Raw genomic sequence first — 22,317 nt, forward strand, 5'->3', positions numbered from 1 at the left:
CACACCGTGAACATGAACGAGCTAATACTGCTGAACTTCTGGATTTTTTTGCTGTGGTGTTGCGGCGCATCTGCTGCTGTTTTGGATACCGAGTTCCTTCCCTGCTGCAATTACGCCTTCTCATTAGCGAGAAACATCCGCTATTGACTGGCTTACGGGTAACATCTGCTGTGTTTACACTCGGCCTCATTGATAATGCATTACCGCCTTTTTCATGGCTGATGTGCGGAATAACACATCGACATTTGACTTGCGGCAATTAATCCTGTCATATCAGATCAGTCTCTGACACGAGGTGCATGAGACTCAGACGCATTTGAGGTGTAACCTCCATTCACTTTGACACTACTTTACACACAAATCAATTTGCTCCCACATAACTGAGGGCAGTGGACATTTCATGTGGGCAAATGGCACTGTTCCAGTCAGAGACATCTCTTGAATACTCAATGATCCTACAGCTCTGAGCGACGCGGCGTCACACTTCATCGCAAATCCAGGCAACACTGACTCTGTGTGTGTATCCTGTAATCTGGTGTGGGACCCAGAAATACATGTGGAGATTCAAATGAGGCTCTAAATTTTCCTTAAAAATGCTAATGCTGAAAACCAGTGGAACGTGCCAAAGCACGTCTCCTCAAGTACTGCGCTGGGCAGCTTCGAAAGTATGAATGAAAATCTAAAAAAATTACTCGTAGTTTCTTATTATATGAAGTACGAATTCTTATGAAGTCCGAATGGACTCCCTTCGAAAATATTTGGTTTACCAAGGTGACAGACCATTTCTGATATGTTCAGGCTACACTACACCATGTTAGGAGCTCGCTCATTATTTTGTTGTACAATGCAGGCGAGGAAAGTGTATCAGAGACTTCACGACACAGAGAGAAGAGTCTGTTGAAAGAATGACTAGAAAATAAACTGATCTTAACTTCCAACTCCTACCTGACTGTAATAGAGATGAATCACTAAGCACAGACCACATGTTGACTAAGGCAGGCAAAGTGAAATCCTCCAGTGTTTATTTTATGAATAAAAAATGTACTGAAACTCGACTGGGAAGGCACGAGAAAGAAACTCTGATTTTCAGTTCTTTATCTTTCATCACAGCTTTGCCAGACGGGACCTTGAACGTCTGTGCATGTTAACCTCACACAGTAGCAGATGATTTAAATGAAGAGTCATAAAGATTTCCCATAAAATATGGGTGCTTACAATTCTCAGCCAGCTAGCTGAGGCTCTGGACAAAAAGTACAGATTTCTTGCGTACGTAATAGGGCAAAGGAGGCAGTGCGACTGGGCGTTTCAGATGAAAACAGACATCTGAAACTTGCTTCCAGCTGTCAAAGACAAACGAGCAATCTGGGATGACTGGGCTCTTCTTCCCCCTCTTTAATCCTATCTTATCTTAAATTTTCCACTGCCACTTTGCTAACCAAGGCATTACCGGGCTAAAAAAAAAAACAGACAAACAGGCTGTTAGAGAAACAACTCTGGCATCAATGGAGGAGAAAAAAGAGAGGAGGTGGAGAGGAAAGTTAGAGAAGCACAGTTTAAATACAGGTGGCAGGTACGGTGAGGCAGGAAGACGAGAGCAAGGAGAAAAAAAAAGCAGGGAGGCAAGTGGATGGCAAGAAAAGCGAGGAAAGGGGAAAAAAAAGCAGAGGCTATAAGTGGGTATGGGAAGCAGGTGGATGTTAGAATGGTGGGGGGGCTGGAGAGGATGCCGAGAGACAACAGCATGGGAGGGATGATGCCTGGAGTGGGAGTGGAGCTGACTGAAAGAAACAGACAGACAATTGCAGTGAAGAGGACAGGTGGGGAGTGAGGGAGGAGGAGAGTATAGGTTGAGGAGAGGATGGAGGAGGGAGGGAGGCGTGGATGCGGTGCCCCCTCTAGCGTGGCAGGGAGCCGGGCGGCTGCTCCTTGGCTGCACCGCATCTGTGATTATGCATGTAGGAGCCCGGCTGTCAAGCTCCAGGTCCTGCGACTGTGCCGCCACTGAGCTTTATCTTGAAATCCGGGTGATTAATGAAGCCGGTGCCGCGTTCTGCATGGAGGAGGTGGACGAGGAATGATCAATCTTAATGAGCTATCCGCCGTCCCTATATTAACTGTGGGGGGATATAATGTATGGGGCTCCTGGCGGGGCTCCTCTCCTTTAAAATACGATAACGAGGGAGAGAGAGAACGAGGGCGAGCAGCTTTCCTTCCTCCGCTTATGACACACTGCCGCTGCTCACCTCACGTTTCCCCTCCTCTCCTCCCCTCCCTCTTCTTCTTCGCTCTCTCCCGAGAGCCTGAGCTGTACTAGAAACAGTTAGACATCTCAATGGAAGGCATCCTTAGCAAAGTTAAAGAGACAATGTCAGGTAGCTGCTCAGCCACATCTGCACACAAGCACGGCTGTTCTAAAATGAGATGTTTGAGGCAGTCTCATTCACATGTAGGTCCCACACGGGCTCATGTGCCAAGGTTACTCATAAGCATATCGCTGCAGTAACAGGACCCATTCATTTAAGAGAATTACCTGCACACACTCAGTCCACAGTGATTGGAATAAATTCCAAGCTCATTAATAATTTGCAACATTCCCAGCTCTTGTGAATCCCATTTCGGTTTCCACTAGAACCACCTAGAATTAAGGAATGCAACCAGAGAGACAGAAAAAGAAATTACTTTAAAAACCCATGCATTTCATATTCCAAGTTAAGCCTGTTTTGGAATCATAATAACCCTAGTTCTGCTTTAGCTAATCCTCATATGGATAGCTTTAAGATAATCGCCCAGCACAACACCGCAGTGACTTTAATTAATTTACCACTGCTTATTCCACAGACGCTGATCCGAGTCAGCATATTGGAAATTGAATTTTTTTTTTTTTTTTTTTTTAAACCCTACAACTCTTACACCAGATTCAGTATTATATTTGTCATGTTGAAAGGCGTACTTTTGTATAATTTGCAGTGAGGATGTGGTGGAGATCCTCTGCACTCTATCAAGCACAAGAGAGACAGAGACAGAGGGAGAGAAGGGAAAGGGGAGGGTTTAATGAATGTGCTTGCTATGATTAATGGTCTCAGAGCGGCTATCACAAACTGGCTGTGTTTTTAATAACTGGTTTGAATGGCCTGTCATGCTAGCAGTATATTCTTGTGGTCGAATCCAAATGAATATTTATTCATCGCTAATAATACTGATAATTCTGTATGCTTTATGTCTACTTAATAACTAACTACTTCAGTCTACAGACAAACATCTCTGAGGTGAGAGATATGCAATCCGTAACACAATGCGCCGGAATGAAACATCATTATCAAACCCAGTAACATCGTAAACCAGTAACAAGCGAAAACGACCCCATAAAACAGCGTGCGGATTCCAAAATAACCTTTGATGAGGCATAAGTGTCAAGAAAAGAGGCAGCTATCTCCCTTAAATAAACAGCCCCAGCACACACACAACCTGGCCTTGTAAACACTATCACTATCTCACTAATTTGGTCATGTATAATTCCCTCACTTAGTGGCAATATCGTAGCAATAACGTGCAAAGTGCCAACAGGCAAGTGGACAGCAATGCCGCAGTGCCAATATGCTTAGTCCAAAGGTAAACAAAAATGAATACATAATTAAAATCTCACTGAGGCCAAAGTTTGAATAACGCAGATAAGGCGGATGAAACGGTCACGGCAGAGGAAAGGTGAGCCGGCGGAGGATGCGAGGCTGCGCCGGTCTCCCCGTAGCAAAGTAAAACACTGATCTTAACTCAGCAAGGCATCTTAATTGCATTCACTAGCAGCTCCAGAGCTGCTTGGTCCCCAGATGATGGCTGATGTGAGCTGACTGGAAGATGAACTTCCTGGGCAGAGAGGAGGGTGGGTGTTGCTGGATGCGTGCGACGGTGGTAGACTACGTCTTAGTGCATCCCTCGTTCATAGTGCTGGATGTGTGTGTGTGTATGCGTGTTTTGTCCTTGTGTGCATCTGTGCATGAGATCATCTGCGAGCATGTGTGCATCTCTGATGTATGTGTGTGTGTGAGGGGGAGAGAGAGAGAGAGAGAGAGAGAGAGAGAGAGAGAGACAGAGAACAGGACCGGTAACAGCCAGTGAGGCGGAAGGGAGCGTTAAAACGATGTTTGACATGAGAAAAGAGGCGAGGAGCTGTGGCACATGCACACTACGGCAAGCAGGTGGCCCGACAGATCCGTCGGTGACCCCGAACTCAATCTAAACCAAAGCCTCTAACGCAAGAGGCGGCCGTGCTTCATCCACTCCTTACTTTAAGGCATTTAATTACAAAAAAAACAGCATTTCCTTGAGTGCCACAGTGCAGCATTCGACCGCAAGGCAGCTACGAACAGCCGTCCCCCTTCTCAGTTTGCTCTAAGCTGGGAAAACAATATCAAAAGCATCATAGGAGTAGCTGGCATAGATAGCAGCATTAACCTTTCAATCAGCCTCGGATATGTGGAAATAATAACTTCCTTTTGATATTAATGTGTTTTTCGGTCGTGAGCTGCCTTTAAATGGTGCTCAATCACGTTTGCAGCGAGCGAGTCCGTCCCTGCTGAGCTCGGCACTAGCTTCTCCTGGCTGATATTCATCAAGACAGCCATCGATTTTAATGACTTGGTCAATAGACACACGCCGACTCTCAGCATCTCCCTCTCTCTCATGTTCACCCTCTCTCTGCATCTCTCTTCTCTCGCCTCTCTCTGTGTCCTGGTCTTTTGTTTTTTTTTCTTTTTTTTTTGTACTGTCCTTTTCAATAACAATGTCAGCTGTCCCATATTCCCACATTTCACAAAAATGTGCTGACAGCTGTGACTGCTGTGGCTCGTGCTACAGATGTGGATAGATTATTTATGTAAGTGTTCCAAAGGCTTGGCGAGATTCTGTTTTTATCTGCAGTTGAGAGAAACAAAGAGGAGACAAAAAATGAGCAAGGAGTGGGTGGTGTGAAGGAAATTAACAATTGGCAAGAAGGTGTGGAGTTTGATTTGTACATTTTGACAGGCAGGTATTATGAAATGTCCTGCTGTGGATGGAGAAACCAGGCAGGCAGATCACAGCCTGGTGACTGGCATATCTCAGTAGGTGATGAGGTTAAAGCTGCCTTCAAGCTGCTCTGCGTGAATCTTCACACAGGCACACAAACATATGGCATTTACACAGACATATACAAACACACATACAATATACTGTAAACAGGAATACAGACATACCTAGACAGACACACATACAGATACACACACACACACACACACACACACACACCCACAGAGAGAGGAGCACACAGTTGTTGATGTGCCCAGTGATGCAGAGCAAAGACAAATTGCTCCCTTTGAAGGCAAAGCCAAATCAAACACGGAGTGTGATTTCTGTCACTGTGGTGTTTGGCTTTAAGGCTGTGAGGCTGACATCTGACAAAACATCCACGCAGTCACACCCAAGAAGTTGTGCACGCGTGAAACTGCGCACACATTTGTACGCGCGTGCACCTACACGCGCACACAAATACACACAGACACACACTCACAACGGACTGTTGTGCAGCTGGATTAAGGAGGAAGAGCTCTGTCAGCCCCTCCAAAATCCAGGCCTTTGCCATCAAAAAGCCACAAAACCTCCTCTGCACATCAGCACTTACTCGCATTGTGTCTAGAGGCTAGAGCTTTTTTTTTTTCTTTTTCTTTTTTTTAACGCAGCAACACAATCACTTCAGTAGTGGCTTCAGTATTTAAACTGTTTGTCCAATAATCACTTTGGAAAACCCTCTGACGTGAGATGCATGACCAGGACTTTACCCCTGCAAGTAGCTATTACAGCATAGTCTCTGATGATTTAAATGTCCCGCAGATGAGTGAACCCGTTCTCCAGAATAATACTTTAATTTGCTTGGAATACTTTTTTTTTTTTTGGACTGTCAGGATGATAATTCATCAGCTAGTCAAGCCAAGTCTTCCACATGTCAGTCAGAGGTGCATTATGAGTTCAGGCATCTCTTTTATTCATTGTTTTGGCTTTTATCCCAGAAGGCCTGACTAGGTTCATCCTGTGTGAGCAAACTGGTGTCCGGTTTGTGTGTGTGTGCCAGCTGTATGAGGGTTTTTATTGCACTTTAAATTGAAGAACAATATAAAGTCCACTTGTTTGTGAGCAGCAAAAGAAGAAATTGTCCGTCTGCATGCCGTGACTTTGTTTGTCACCTAGCTTTATGCTCGTTGAGTGTACAGTAACCCACAATCTCTGGGATCAGATTTGCCAACCCTCTTCTTATCCTCACCTCAGCCATTAGAGGGCTGAGAGGGCTTCACAAGCTACTTCTAGTTTGTTTTTGTCAAGGAAAGACATCTGTAAATGGAAGTGATCCAGAATGGCCAGGTCGCAAGAGCTGACCCTCCATATTTCACCATTATGCCGCTACAGCACAGGCCATACTGATATGCAGTATTAATTGATTTAAAACAGAACGTGTGAGACCTGTGGGGGCCTGGGACTCGTGGCCTCTCTGACCGAGCGAGACGGCAGAGGGAAGGGAGGGGTACGTGAGGAAAGAGACAAGAAGTGACAGACAGAGATCATCAGAAAGACAGAAAAGGACAGACAGAACGACAGCAGCGGGGGGACTGAGGGGCAGGGTGGTATTGATGTGATTACAGCAGCAAAGTTAAGTGTTCCTGTCAGCAGAGAGGTCTGCTGTGCCACTCAGGAGGCTGCTGAAGAGGCGTCACGGCCACTAATTTACTGGTGCTCAACGTTTTACCCATTTCCACTGTCCTTGTGACATTACCCTAATGACATGCTTACGAATGTCCATTCAGTGCCTTGCAGGGATGGAAAAGCAGCTGAAATAGTTGAGGAGATGTGATATTCAAGTGCCTCTATTTGCTATTTGACCTTCATAGGGACCTACAGAAGATTTCAACTGTCTAGAAACTGACAGGGACCTTTTAATGTCTGCTTTTGTAATACAGCAGCTCACAAACTGTACCCATACGACCTGAATATTTCAACTTTATCATAACATGAATCACAGCAATAGTTTCCTTTGCTGAATTCTGACAATCCTGCAGTGTAATTATTCACTGTAAAATGGATCTGTGTTTGTACTGTAATTCTGATTAAACTTGCACTTTTTCGGCCTGGTAGAATTTTGACATGCGCATGGTTAATGGGTCACGACCGTCTATTCAACGCAGAGGCTAAGAAGCTCTCACTCGATAGAGGCTGGACTAAGCCGACGAGCCTGTCTAATTATCCATTTCCAATTCTACCTGCAGTCTCATTTCAATGTATCGCGGGCAGCCCCCAAAATAATTGCTTTTTTGCAATCTACAAGTTCATTTGCACACATTTTATTGATCAAAACGAGTCAGGAAAAAGAAAACAATCTAAACCTAAATTAAAAGCTTCATTAAATGTGAAAATTGGTCGGGGAATTGCGAACATCTGTTTGCCGTACCCTGCGTCATAAACTCCAAGGTTAAACCAAACACCAATTTATGGCTTGCAGACTCAGGCATGAGTCGGAGCTGTGAAGCACCTTCACAAACACAGCGCAAGTCAACAAGGCTTCAAACGATTTCGAGAGAGATGTGAGGGCAGGGACTGAAAGCTCGCTTCCTGCCTTGTGTTTAGGAGGCCTTGCGAGTATTGCAACTAACAGCAGCGAAAAGATAAACCTGACACACTTTCAACCAATTTCAGCACAACAGTAAAGACGCTGCTGGTGTATAGCAGTTTGAGATCAGTACAACGTTCCTTCCAAAGAATCCACTATAGGCAGTATTATAGGTATTAGATGCAGCCATCTCACTGCTGCTTTAGGTGCACCTCCCTTTTCTGTGACCTTGGAGCAGCTTTGAAGTGAATTGGCTCTGGTTGCAAGTTGTATTTTAACAACTCCTTGCTTGAGTGTTTGCAGCCTTGTTTATGACTGTTGGCATCCAGAACTGCTCTGGTACACAGACAGAGGGCAGAGGCCTATGCGTTTCATTCCAGCATAGCCCCACATAAGGGGAGGTCACAAGGAATAGAGAGCTAAGAGTAGCTTGATTTAACGCCGAGCACCTCCCTGGCTTGCACTGACTTCTGCGCTTTGGGCTGCCAGCTGAAGAGATCTGCTTTGGTCTTTCAAAGTTAGTGGTGACAGGTTCCATATCTGCAAGAGAGTGATTCCAACAAACTAAAACACCCGTCTGTGCAGAGCGCATCAGTGCAGGCTGTTTGTGCTTACCTTTAGGATGTCCCGGGTCACTGAACTCGTACTTCCCCATCCCGACTGTTCGCAGCATTTGCAGCCCGTTAGGACCATCCTGATTGTCTGCAGCTGTGGGCTGGGCCTGCACAGCCACTGCCGCCGCCGCTGCCGCCGCCTGTCCATTGGTCAGAGGCAGATGAGGTTGGATGAGGCCTGGGTGAGAGGTTAAGTGGCCATTGCCCATCACGCTGTGAGGGTTTGGATGAACCACCTGGTTGGCTTGGGCAGTGAGGGCGGACGGCGCAACTGTGGGTTGAGTGGAGGCGTATGGAGGTTGGCTGGGCATGCTCAGCACCATGGAGGGTGGCTGCTGAGTCGACTGCGGCGTCAGCTGGAAGTGGGCGGTCATGAGAGGGTGTTGCGGGGGTACTGGTGTCTGGATGGATGGGGTTACTCCTATGATGGGTGACTGTGCAGTCACACTGTGGCTGTAGGAGGGAGGTTGGGGGAGGGTGTAGGTGTGGGGCAGGAGGCTGGGCTGGCTCACTGCTGCTACTGGTGCAGCCCAGGTCGGACCTGCAGACAAACAAACAGACACAAGACCAAAAGAAGAGATTAATCAAGCGCATTTCCGGCTTTTAGACCACAAAACCCTTTGAAAAGGTTGAGTTTCATATATTTCTATACTGTTGATGCATTTACGGTATTCAAGTTAGCCGGAGGCAAAGCCAAAAGCACGGGCAGAATGCTGGTTTTAAGTCTGGCATTGGCTGATCAAATAGAGACAGAAAGCAGCATGAGAAGACAGATTCTGCGCCTCTCCACACCAGTACTGTCAGTGTACCGCTCCGCTTTAGTCCAAGTTTGTTTTTGACTTGAGACTTAATATCAAACACAAAATATTTGAAGTGACGTACAGATCTGCGCCCAAGATCAACACTGTAATAAGAATAAGAGATTTACTGTATTTTGCAACAAGATGAACAAATGCCTTTCTGAATGTGAACGCGTTCATGCTCAGCGCATTCGGCAGTGGAAACTATTATCTGTGTAGGAGTCTGTGTTTACCCAGACACTCGGAGCCAATCATTTCTCTACCCTGAGGCGCTAGATGCTGAGGCTGTGCTGGGAAGGCACAGCCATATTGGGCCTGAGCGCAGCCTCCCTCCCTCACTCTCTCGCTCCTACTCCCTCATCTCTAGCTCCTCCTGCCATGGTCGAAGCTCCAAAAATAGCCTACCATTCTGCCAAGGGGCCAAAGGCTAAATCACAGCATGCAAAAAGCTAAAGAAAAGAAAAAAGAAGCCCACATTATTCATGATACTAGCCCTGCTGATATAATAGTCCGGGCAGAGACGGATGGAGAGGGAGGGTGAGATAAAGACAGACGGCGAGAAGAGAAGAAAGAGAGGACGATGGGATGAGAGGACTCCAGAGGAGAGGCCAGTTCCGTTCATAATTCACATGTCATTGAGCTAATCGGCACCAACACTGTATTTCATTTCCCTTCTTTTGTAGCTCATCTTGATAAAAGGATTCTAATCAAATGAGTTTGTGCAGTAATTTCTCAGCTTAAAGAAATTCAAGGTTTTAATGGAGTGATGCCTTTGATAAGAATTTGATATATATAGTGCGTATCAATTCTTGTCCTTTTTTGTGTTTTTTCAATCTTTTAACAGAAAAACATAAAAAAGTAAGGCAAATAATTTTATTATTATGACCCAACACTGACCTATATTCATAGGTCGTGCCTGCGAAATTGAACAAAATGAGGCGAATGCAATAAAATTACACGTATTCAGTGGCTGTGAGTGGTGTCGAGTACCTCAGGATTAAGATTTTTAAAAATGCCCAAACGGTGCTTTTATTTATTTATCCCGCAATTTGCTGGATTCAAAAGCACGGCATCAAAAAAAAGAAAAAAGCACTATTTCCGAACAAAGAAACTAAAGTTGAAACAAAACTTCTTTCTTCAAAAGACAAACTTTCTTTAACTGACACAACAGTGAAGTTTTCTGTTGAAAGAAACCGTTGATTAATTCTGGCACAGTTGGCAGAGAACTTTCTGGCAACACAGTTCAGTGAAGTGTGGAGAGGAGCTGGCTCCGATGCAAACGGCAGTCACAGTTTGGAATAGCGCACACACGCGAATCAATATGTGACACTATGCTCGGATTTGAGTGTCATATGCGACAGCGTGCTAGGTCGGTGACATCTCACTCTCCTCGCGCTCCACTCCAAGCTGTAGTGTGGGTGTGGGAGCTGCTGTGGTGGTGGGGAGCGATGCCTCGTTCGCTTACCCACAATAATAAGGCCTCCAGAGCTTCATGGCCAATTCAGCCAGACCCTCAATGCACAGCAGGGGGCTGTGGCCACACAGCAGGGAGGTGAGGGCCCACCAGCGCAAGAGGCAAAAACACAGCTCCATACATACTCCTATCACAACTGCATTCTTCAATCAGAACAGCACCTCAAATGGTTTCCCCTACAGAAACATTCCTCTTCAGCAACCCCTCAAACTATTTAATAATTAACGCACAAATCAAGTCTATATGTAAGATATGCAAATTAGAATTAGGATGTGAGTTGTGCAGCAGTGGCAGGAGCTGAACCATGTTTTGCTACCACAGAGTAGCAGCTGTTTAAAATCTGAATTTGTTGAGCTGGAATTTCCACTGGAACAAGCTCTGTGCCAGTATTACTCTTAAATGAGACGCATTTGTGATGAGCAGGAGGCAGAGGCCAGCAGAGCAATGGAAGGAAATTAAGTGCTCGAGGGCAGAGCCATTCTGGGTGAGTTCATTACAATAAGAGTAAAAAACATTGGCTTAACACGCTAATCTCGTGACTGCGCATTGCACTGCAATGCCGCTGTTGCTCGGTTTTAAAGGGGCATGAATGGCATAAGGTTGACATCGAAATTAGACCTGGTGGAGATCATTTGAAGGACTTCCACATTTTCAATACATAGGTTTAATTTAGACTAAATCAGCTTCAGTTAGTGACAATAACATTAACAAGGACAATAAAATGAGAGCAGAGTGAAGGTGGTGGGGGATGTGGGAGGTTTGTGAAGGTGCAATATGGATTTAGACTTTTCTGTTCTTTTTGTTTTTTTTTTACTTCTTGATATCACACTGGCATTTCTATAATCATATGCATAATCAAGCTGGTTTATGTAAAGATGTTTTTGTGAGTGTTAATTATGCATGATTGTGCATGTAAAGTATGCAAGTTGTGGAGGCAAGCGTGCATCTTATGTAGGGCACGGCAGTCAAGATGTCTCATTAGCATTGGATGTCAGTGGAGCTGGTCAGGGCCGTGTGGGGCGCAGCACATGAGTGTGTGTGCAAGTGTACATGCATACAACTGCTGTGTGCAGGCGCATCGATGATGTAAAACTTACACGACTGTAAACTCGCATCAGGGGGAACCGGTGGATGTGTAAATGCGTCTGTCAGTACGTATGCATGTGTGCGTGTGAATGATGCGATTCATTACCGGTGGGCTCGGTGTCTCGATGTTGCTTGGCAGGGGGCTCATCTGTATCCCATGGTGTGAGCTGGTTGATGGGCGTCTGACCCCACCTCACCCCTGGAGCCAGCAGCAGTCCTGGGGTCTGATTGTCTCCGGGAGACAGACCGGAGACCTGCAGCACAGCAATGGAAAACATCACAGATTAGAAGATCCCATGAGAAAGAACTAAATACAAAGCAACCCACGAGAATTACAACCAAACCACTCCACACTCTGCGATCTTCAGATCCCATGCAGCTTGTTGGTGAAAGAGCTTAAAATCAGTTTTTTCCAACAACTATGGTTTAAAGACAATATTTCATTTTATAGCTTGAAAAATGCAACAAATCACAGTCATCAAACTGTTTTTGAAGGTTTAGCAGTGAGTAGTGATGATGAAGCATGGCATACAATTAGCAGTGAGTGAGTGCTGATTATAGCCTATATATAATGGGAAAAAGGGAAATAAAACCTTGTTCATGGCCTCAAGAGTCTTTGCAGAAAGACCAATATTTCTCTTTTTATATACTAATAACAATTAACTTTCCAGTGTGGGCTCCATTCAAATTCAGATCTGTCCCCCTGAGACTGTGTATATCTTAATTTTGCCATGAATTAAACATTGTGTTCAGTCAAGTGAGATAACACAATTCTGAACACAAATACGACAAATAGAGTAAATAGAAAAAAAATAAAAAATCCTTTTGCTGGTATGAGAGAGAAGGAAAGTGTAATTCCAAAAAAGAAAATGAAAAACTAGGTGACAACGTGTGTATGGGGGTAAATCCAATGCAACTTCACCAAACCAAACTAAGAACTGCCTAAGCCTTTCTTTGCACCCACATCTTTAATATTTCGCTCTGGTAGGGGAGTAAGAAATGCTATCAGGCAAGCCCAGGCTGATGAAAACACAGGGTCAATCACCACTGGACCCCTGAGCAATATTCGCCGCTCCCTATCTGCAGTTTGGACGCTCGGTCTGACAACCAGGCAGGGAGAGGGCAGAGCCAAGCCTGATTCCCCTGCTCACCCCAGCCAGCCTCCTGAGTTAATAGAAAAGACCTGGTCACTGGGCCCCCCCTGCGTCCTTCCCGGCTGATCCCCCTCCATCCCTCCCTCCATCACTCAATTCCATTATCCTCCCTGACCCGACGTCCACTTCATCAAGCACGCCATCATGCATTCCAACAGCTGTGTCGACAAACCCTGACAGAGCGCGGGGCTGACCGCGCCGCAACAAAAATGCAATCCACACAGCTTGGTTCACAGTGAATTTATGAGCAGCTTTACATATTGGATCGATCTCATTGTGGGACAATTCCCCTTCCGTGCTTTAAGATGGATTTATCACAGCTTTACAGGGCCTTTACCACTTAAAGACATTACATGGTATAATGCAGCACAACACGTGCGCTGTAATAAACAACTTGACAATAGCAGACAAGTTCAATGAGCGTCACTTACTTGATAAATCCATACTGAAAGTTATCTGACAGTTTGTAAGTGCTGGGGGCAAAAGGAAAAAAACAGCAAAGGGAAACATCTCAAGGCAGAGAAGAAAACAGAGTGATGGAGTGAGAGAATGAAGCTGGGTTTAGGGGGGAGACGGGCTGTCAGGTCTTTTTGTCCAGCTCCACCTGTCGACTTCAGACAAGAGAAAACTGAAATGGTTTACTCAGAGAATGCCCTAAGCGTCCAATTTCATCTGAGAGCCCTGGAGACTCAGGGAGGGAAAATTTGGACCATTTTCAAGGTGAGGAGTTGCTCTCTATAGCCCACTATTTGTTTTAATGAGCATTTTTCCTCCTCCGCTCTGTGTGCTTTACTGTATTCCTCTCCAGCCATGCTTTACCTTCCCCTCTATGCAAGCAACTCCTCATTAACTCGCAGCATTGACTCACTTACTTTCCTTTAGACCTGCACCTGCCTCATAATATTTTCTCATTAATACTCCCACCCATTTACCCAAAACAGAGACAAACAACAGGAAAAATCTCTTCTGCTGAAAGGCAATACATCTGTCACAGTTTTAGTGCACCGGAAAAAAAAAAAAAAGAAAGAAAGAAAGGTTCTTCGTCAGCGCCATCACATTGACAGCATATCAGCTCGGCTCAGGAACAATCCTGACTTGAAAATGATCAAGGTTAGATGGGAAACGCACACACGCGCGCGCACGCTGGAAAACAAGAGCGTGTATGCAAACACACACAGCAGGCGAAAACACATGTGTGCACACACGCATAGAAGCCAGGAGATGTCAGACGGGATGTTTATATTAAGCCGGCAGACTTGCTGCAGGTAGGCAGGAAGGTACTGCAGGTTCTGGGACAGCGCCTGCCGTTTTCTCTCAGTTTTATTTGCTCTGCCTATTTCCAGTCCCCTCCTCCCTGGCCGCCCATTATCACCGGGCAGCAGATGGTTTCCTCTGACTCGACAAAAACCATGCTGGAGAAGAGGAGGGGAGCCAGATAAATAATTTTCGAGTCGTGCCAAGCCATTCTGTGTTTGTTGTCAAGCTGGCTGGGGAAAGGTTATTTTGTACCGAAAGCAACATCCGTGCATATGGAGCGCATACTGTAAAGTGTGGAATGTGGCACTTACTCACAGACACACGCAAAGGTGCGGTCACGCTTGAGACACATATGCGTGCTTGCACACACGGATCTGCATCGATGACCGCATGCATGAAAGCTGTTCTCCTTGACCAGCTGAACTTTGAGTTCTTTGTCTGCACACAATGCAAACAAGCAGCTACTGGAGTGTTTTCAATATCCATTAATCTGTCAAACACTTCGTCAATTTATTAATTGTTTGGAATGTGAAAAAAAAAATAGTTAAGGTCGGTTTTAAGGTGGTGGTGGTGGACTAAGGTTGCAATTTACATATACAACATGCATGAAACTGCTTTTTATTTAACATGAATGTGGGAATTTTGTTCCTTAATACTGTAATTCAAATGTGAAAAAAAATCATCAGAGAAGTACAGCCATCCATTTTCACCTGAGATGCCTTGTAAAGCCTTTCTCAAAATGTGAAGCCCCAATCCATCTGCTGCTCCTGCACAGTCACGCATGCAGATACACACGGGCGTGCACGTGCACACACAGCAAAACTAGAATCCTAGGATCCCCCCCCCCCCCCAACCTCTGAATGTTGCAGACATGTCAGAATCAGTGTATTGAAGAGAGGAAGAAAAAAATCAAGACGCATCAGGCCTACGTATATACTCCTCAGTCTGAGCAGCAGAGACATCAGTCTGATTCTGGCTGACGGATCAGCTATTTTCTCGGACATGGCAAACACTGACGGCTGTCATTATGTGTGCTCTACTATCCTGCAATAGTAGGCAGCATTAATGTGCCTAGCAGAACCTCTTGCCACGGGCCACCATCTGCTGTGGGCACATATAGGAGGGGCCGCGTGATGATCCAGGGCTCTGGGCTTTGATTGCTTTGAGCCATCCACAACCTCCACATCCAAATAAACAGAAAGCGTTTACTCATGGCTTTGTGTTTGCCTTTGCATTTTGTTCAAGCCAGCCCTTGTCTGTGTGAGGTATTGCACATTGGAGTCCAATCCTATAATAACACAGGGTAGTACACCAGGCTTCCACAGAAAAGCCCCAGCTCTTTGTACCTATTGTGCTTGTGGTAAAGGTGGTATACCTACGCCTGAACATATAGTGCTCCCATGCAGTTCAAAGACGGCTTTAGTTTCCCCACAGACTGTGCAAAAGAAGTGCATGTACCCACTGTGAGATCACCCGTTGGTTTGGAATCCATAATTCACCTTAGCTGTGATATTATTTGGGATGCTAATTTTGGTTGGCAAAAAAGTAAGAAGTACAAACAAAGACAGTACAAGTACAAAGTACAAAGACATAGTACAGCACAGTACAAAGACAAGATATTTCACTGTTTAAACTGATAAACTTTAATGTTTTTGGTAAGAATTTGATGCCTGCAACATGTTCCAAAAAAGTTGGGACAGGGGCATGTTTCCCACTGTGTTATGACACCTTCTTTTTTAAAAACACTCAGTGAGCATTTTGGGTTCTGAAGCAAAATTCTTTCCTGTTCTTACTTGATATGTGACTTCAGAAGCTCAACAGTCTGGGGTCTGTGTTGTCGTATTTTGCACATCATAATGTACCACAGATTTTCAATGGGAGACAGATCTGGACCGTAGGCAGGCCAATCTAACACCTCCACTCTTTTACTACGAAGCCATGCTGTTGTAACGTGCAGATTGTGGTTCAGCATTGTCTCGCTGGAATAAGCAGGGATGTCCCTGAAATAGATGTCGTCTGGGTGGCAGCATATGTTGCTCCAAAACCCGTAAGTTCCTTTCAGCATTAATGGTGCTTTCACAGATGTGCGAGTTGCCCGTGCCGTGGGCGCTAACACACCTCCATCACAGATGCTGGCTCTTGAACTTTGTGCTGGTAACATTTTTGATGGTCCTTTTCCTCTTTAGCCCGAAGAGCATGACAGCCATTACCTAATTTCAGACCAAAGCATGCTTTTCAACTTTGGATCAGTCCATCTCAGATGAGCTCAGGCGCAGAGAAGCCGGCAGCTGTTGCTTTTGCTTTGCATCGTAGAGACTTGACTTGCATGTGTTCACTGACAACAGTTTTTCAGGTTACCCCTTTCATACCCAATCATGATACCTGTTCCCAATGAACATGTTTACCTGTGGAATGTTCCAAACAGGTGCTTTTGGAACATTCCACAACTTTCTCAGTCTTTAATTGCTCCTCTCCCAACCTGTTTGAAACGTGCTGCTGGCATCAAATTAATAAGGAAATATTTACAAAAAAAATCCATGAAGCTGATGAAGTGAAACATTAAATATATTGTCTTTGTACTGCTTTCAGTTGAGTATATGTCAGAAAGGGGTGATGTACATGATGCCATGGATACGCATTTCTTCATCTTTATCTTGATGGGGAGCAGCATCAATCACAAGGCAGCCACGCCCTGAAGCATACCCTGCTTTATCGTCTATTTTACTCTAAATGGGACCATAATTTACTCAATTCACATTATGCTCTATTGAAGAAAACGTTTGAGACCATAAACTTATTAAGAAATTGTTTACTGACGTAAAAAATGCGAAGTGCGGTCATTCTCAGACTTTCTGCAACCAGTGGAGTCGACCCCTGACGGCCATGAGACAGAACGCAGATTTAAGGTACTTCCGCATTGGCTTCACTTTTCAGATCCAGAGGCTACGTCCACTTCTTTTAGACAGTTTCTGGTTTCCCCTGAGAAATTACTTTATTGCTCAACTCGGGGAGAAATAGCAAGCGAGAGTGAGAGCGAGCGAGAGAGAGGGATGAGTATGTCTATAACACCGAGGTCCCATTGGGGTAAACAACATTACAGCTCACACTGATCAAATCAACTAACTGCTATGAGATTTAATAACAGGACTGGGTGAAAAAAGAGGTGTACTGTAGTGAGAGCAAAGCTGGTTTTGAAGAAAAAAGAGGGGAGGGTTGGGGGAGGGCTTGGGCCTTAAATGGAGAAAGTCGTTCACACAAACACACACACACACACACACACACTCAGATGTACACGTACACAACAGGTCAGTAACAATACCACAGTGAAAAGCTAATCTCGTGAAATGTCATTAGCACAACTGCCAGACACAATGAGATAGCGACGAGCAGGGTGCAGGCCAGGGCTACACTGGTTGATTATGTTCTACCTTTTAAGGTTCAGTGTTCCTCTGGTGGCAAAGCTCTTTACACACAAGTGGAAAATAACAGACCCCAGGCGAGGAGGAGGTCCGCCGTTGTGTGATATCACTCAGCTGGCATGGTAATCAGGCCTGTTAATGTGCAGTTGTTACCCTGATAGGTTTATCAGTTAATCTATTCCAAACTGATGGACCAAGAACGTCTGGTGGTCCAGTGTGGAGCCGCCATTATGGATTCATTTAAATGCATCTGAGAAAATACACCTCGACAATCAGCTGGCTATCTCTGGGGAGATGCATATACACAAGTTTAATTCGAATCAAAATTTCAATAACAGCAGTCACCGCTGTGCCTTGCTATATCGTGTGCACCCCGTAAAATAATGTCACAATGTAATTCCAGACCATGAACAAATCATAAAAAACAGCATGTGCGGGCAAGGAAATGAAATTCAACTCAGACAGAATGGCTTTTTCTTCCCTTTGGCCAGGCATGGACAGATACAGCGAATTTGGCTGAAATGTGGAGGGTGATGGAAATAATGGCTTTCCTCAGAGAAAAGAAGCAGAAAGAATGGCAGCGAAGGAAGGAGTGAAAGATTGAGAGGCAGAGTAAGACAAACCCATCCATCACGTAGCCTTGTATCATTGCCTCTGACAGATCATTTTCAGTTTTTCTAAAATGGAGAGGAAAAAAAAAAAAAACTCCTTTCCCTCCTCCTGCTCCATCCAAAAGCTCCAACCAAGTGTGGTCCGAAACTGACCGGGAGCGCAAAGGAACAAAAGCACACAACTCATTTTCTTTCGAACATTATTCACTTACTGTATAGAGGTATCTCTTTTCCATGACAACGCGCTGACATCTAAATGTGCAGTGGATTTGTTCTGGGCTTCCGTCATAATGGCGCTGAATGCTCGAGCCGAACCATGGGGCGGCTGTGTCCAATCTATTAGACTGGAACATAGCAGAGCATCTCACGAGTAAACAAAGAGACTACTGCGCCATTTTTTGGCAGCCATCTTAAAACGGAGTGGTGCTCTAGCGTGCCGAACGGCGTGGTGCCATAGACGGAGAAGGTGCGTGTTGAGTATGATGGCTGCATACTGAGGAGACAGAGAGGAACGGAGGTAATGTTTCTTTTCACTCCAAATCCCATCCTTTGTATTGCACTTTAAAATATGGGCTGATAACGGCGATCAGGCATATGCAGTGCACTGATGGTGGCATAAAGTGTAGCGTATCCTGAGAATTAAAACGAAAATCTTTGAGTGGCGTTTAAAGACCTCTTCTGTGAATTAGAGGAGCACGTATCAGACTGACACTTTTTAACAGTCAGAGAAATTACTATTGATGAAAATGACAGGGCTCACAAAGCTCCCATCCCTCTGTGCTGGTACCCCATTTGATAAATTCACTCCCATAAGAGGCTCTGATTGCACCATTATTTTAGACCAGGCATGTCCAAACTATTCCACAAAGGGCCGTGTGGCTGCAGGTTTTTCCTCCAACCAATCAAGAGGATGCAGTCTGACCAATCAGCTGTCTGAAGACTGAGATCAGCTGATGAAATGAGTCTGGTGTGCTGCTGCTTGGTTGGAAAGAAAACCTTCAGCCACTCGGCCCTTTGTGGAATAGTTTGGACATGCCTGTTTTAGACCAATACTTGCATTACATAATCAGGTTATAACCTTGCGTTTCCTCATTATTATTGTCCATAATGAGAAGGAACTAAGAACTATAAACAAATATGAAGTAGTGAGAAAATTAACTGCTACAAGTTTTCTGCCGTTAGTCTCAAACATTTCATTAAAACAATATGTACAGTGATCCGGTTTATTGTATTTGCAGTTACTGCAGTTTTAAAACATCCGTCGTCACCATCTGCATTGTGGCAACATCACTTTATACAAGACAAACATCAGCCATTACTGGTGGTTGACAGGCAGCCTGTGTGCTGAAAATTGAAAACCCAAACAAAGCTGATTCTTCCAGGCACCAACGCTTAACACTGACCCCCGGCAGCATGGCAGACAAACATAATGAAAACACACAACACAAGCGCCCGTTGGGTATATATGCTATTGATGCACCATAGAAAGGGCTACGGATACAGACTCCATAATTTCAAGCCCCGGGCCAAACGACTGAAGGGGAACGGACTTCACTTCCACTGAAATTCCAGCTAAGACACTCCGACAGCTCGGCAAGCTCCTGGCTCGACACACGTTTCAGAAAAGAGAAGCGTGATCGCAGGGGCGAGGCCGACAAGCTTCAGTGGAAAAGCAGGGCTGGAAACCCCGCCTAATATCCCATGAGTGCTCTGTTGCAGCACTTGCCCTCCAAACCCTACCTCAGCCCCTCCTTTTCTAGTGTTTTCTTTCTCCTAGTATAAGTGGCTGTGGTGATACAGCGCCGTGAACATGTTTTATCTGTGGGACTAAGCAGTGGTAGTAAGGTTTTAGTAGAGATGGTGACTAGTGCTTGGACATATGAGCTGTGGAGACTTCCTTATGTCATGGTAACACCTCCCAGAGGAGTGTGTCAGGGGCCGTGCTGCCCTCCGTTGCCATTGGCTGGGACAGTGAGAGACATAGGTCTCCAGCAGGCCATGACCCTGCCTGATATGTGGTGAGTGTTTGGGGAACAAAATATCCGCAGCCTGTCACAGCACCAACTTCGGAGACACTGAGACAACTGTGTAGCTCTCATCTGTGGTTGAATTGAGAAAAAAAACGACAAAATGTGTGGCCTTGTGTGTGTGTGTGTGTGCGTGTGTGTGTGTGTGTGTGTGTGTGTGTGTGTGTGTGTGTGTGTGTGTGTGTGTGTGTGAGTGAGGATAGAGTGCATTTGTGGCTGTAATGAATGAGCGTTAACTGGGCAAACAGCCATTTAGTGCTATAGAATAAATTGAATTTATATTGATATTGTAATACAAAGGGAAACAATATCTACTTTGCCAAGAGTGCTGTGTGGGGAGCTTTTAAATGCACTTTACAATGCACGCAATCTGCAAGACAAACAATGGGATGTTTTGGTACATAGGCCAAAAAACCAGACAAGGCAGGGACAAAATGCAGTGGATGTTTATTGCACAGGTCCATACAGTCCCAAACTGGCGTATTGTCTGAAAAAAATCTCAAAATTTCGCGTTTGTACGGATTTTCTTTTGTTCTGAGCACATTAACTTTGACAGTGGCATGTTTTGTTGAGGCAGTGTCTTCAGTTACAGAATGCACAGTATGCATGAAAGGGTTGCTTGTAGTGGCTAAACAGCTTTGAATTAAACTTGCAGTATGGAGCTTTTGTCTTCCCCTTCTGGAAGTTAGAGTAACTGCACAAACACTGTCGACGTTGGAGCATTGCTCCACCCTCCATCTCTGGTGATCCGATCCTTGCTGGTTGATGTAAAACACATCACTACTGGTGCACCAGCACAGGACTGCAGCCACAGATGGCAGATTTAAAAACTCTGGGATACTGTGAAAGTCAAAGAGATTTACCTTGGGGTGATTAATCAGCATTGTGTTAACTCACTTGGTGAATGCAACAGACGTTCATGCATGTGTAAAAGTCCTGCACTGCAGCTCTAAACTCTTTCAACCTCATGCCATCAAGGACAACTTAGCTTCTGTGCTGGAAAAATCCACAAAAATAATTACCTTTTAATAATTACCTTACCAATTTGGGTGAAGTAGTTCTACACCTGAGTTGATACAGTACTGCTTCACGTTTTGTCCTCCCCTGCCCTGAGCTTCACACCTCCACACATAACTCACACCTCCCCCTGCACTTGTTTCTTCACAAACAGTTACGCCAAAAGGATGCAATGGGAGGGCAGGAGATGCTTCCCCCGGGAGAAACACTTCACACAGTGTTGAGAGGTTGAATCGAACTGTGTATGGTTCCTTAGTGTTGTAGTAAAAGGCCACGTGTCCAATAACAACAAAAGATCATCTTTAAGGACTATCTCTGTAGGACTCCTGCTCGACCTGATGTATATAAAAGACACTAGGAATAGCAGTTATGGTCAAAAACTGGACTCGTGATCATATCTAATCAGCTAAATGGATAATTTGATACTCATTCTGTGATGCAAGTACACAGGGACAGATTCTGAAACTAACAGAGCAAACAGGCAGTTAGATGGATGCTACTATCCCATGGAGCCCCCTATTGACTTTCGCTGGGCACCGAAAGATCTGGCAGACAAAGAAGCAGCCCGTGGTCGATAGGGACCACAAGAACAGAACAGTCAGGTTTCTGGCCAACACCCATGCTGGTCTGACGAAATGCCCAAAATATGAGCTCTGAAATGGCTTATTTCAAAGCAGATGGTATTTAAGGAGGCAGGGCTGTATTTTGTTTAACTTCCCATCCACATGATGTCATCCGGTAAAAAGCACACACTGAAGCGTTTTACAGTGTTACATCACACCAGCACCTGCACCTGCAGGGCAAAATCTCTAATCACACTACAAGTCAGAGTAATTAAACTGATCATACAGGCACAGCCAATGGCCAGTATTCGCTGCAAATGTGCCTAATTAATGACGCAGAGATGCAACATTACAGGAGCACAATGAGCAAAAGTATCAGCTCCACTCAGATGAACTCTGGACGTTGAAATTAATCTGCCAGTTGGCTACAGAGCGCCTATCACCTTTCACTGGGGTTCCTAAAAATAGCAGTAATAAGTGAGGTACAGTAGAATGTGCAGTCAAATCAAAACCCCTCATGACTCCACTAAGGTATATAATTACCAGAGGGCCTACAAGCCTCTTACTATGTGTTATTTTTGCAGCCTTTTTATTCACTACAGAGCATTTCCTAGTAAAAAGAAATAAAATGTGCTATAATACTTGACAGTCACAAGAAATAAAAATGT

General features: G+C 44.9%; 1 protein-coding gene across 3 annotated transcripts in view; it reads right to left on the minus strand.

The window, feature by feature from the left end:
- LOC139347433 (kelch-like protein 29) overlaps positions 1-22,317 on the minus strand; it is a 194,185-nt gene that overhangs the window by 84,685 nt on the left and 87,183 nt on the right. For 2 of the 3 annotated variants that reach the window (XM_070987045.1, XM_070987043.1), the window contains 2 exons: positions 11,708-11,855; positions 8,243-8,782 (listed from right to left, as the gene is read on the minus strand). In XM_070987045.1, the coding sequence (XP_070843146.1) occupies positions 8,243-8,782; positions 11,708-11,855 (688 nt within the window). Of the gene's footprint in view, positions 1-8,242; positions 8,783-11,707; positions 11,856-18,254; positions 18,546-22,317 lie in introns of those variants that run through there. The other variant, XM_070987046.1, reaches the window with a different exon arrangement.

This window comes from Chaetodon trifascialis, chromosome 19 (assembly GCF_039877785.1).
Source record: "Chaetodon trifascialis isolate fChaTrf1 chromosome 19, fChaTrf1.hap1, whole genome shotgun sequence".
Taxonomy (NCBI): Eukaryota; Metazoa; Chordata; class Actinopteri; order Chaetodontiformes; family Chaetodontidae; genus Chaetodon; species Chaetodon trifascialis.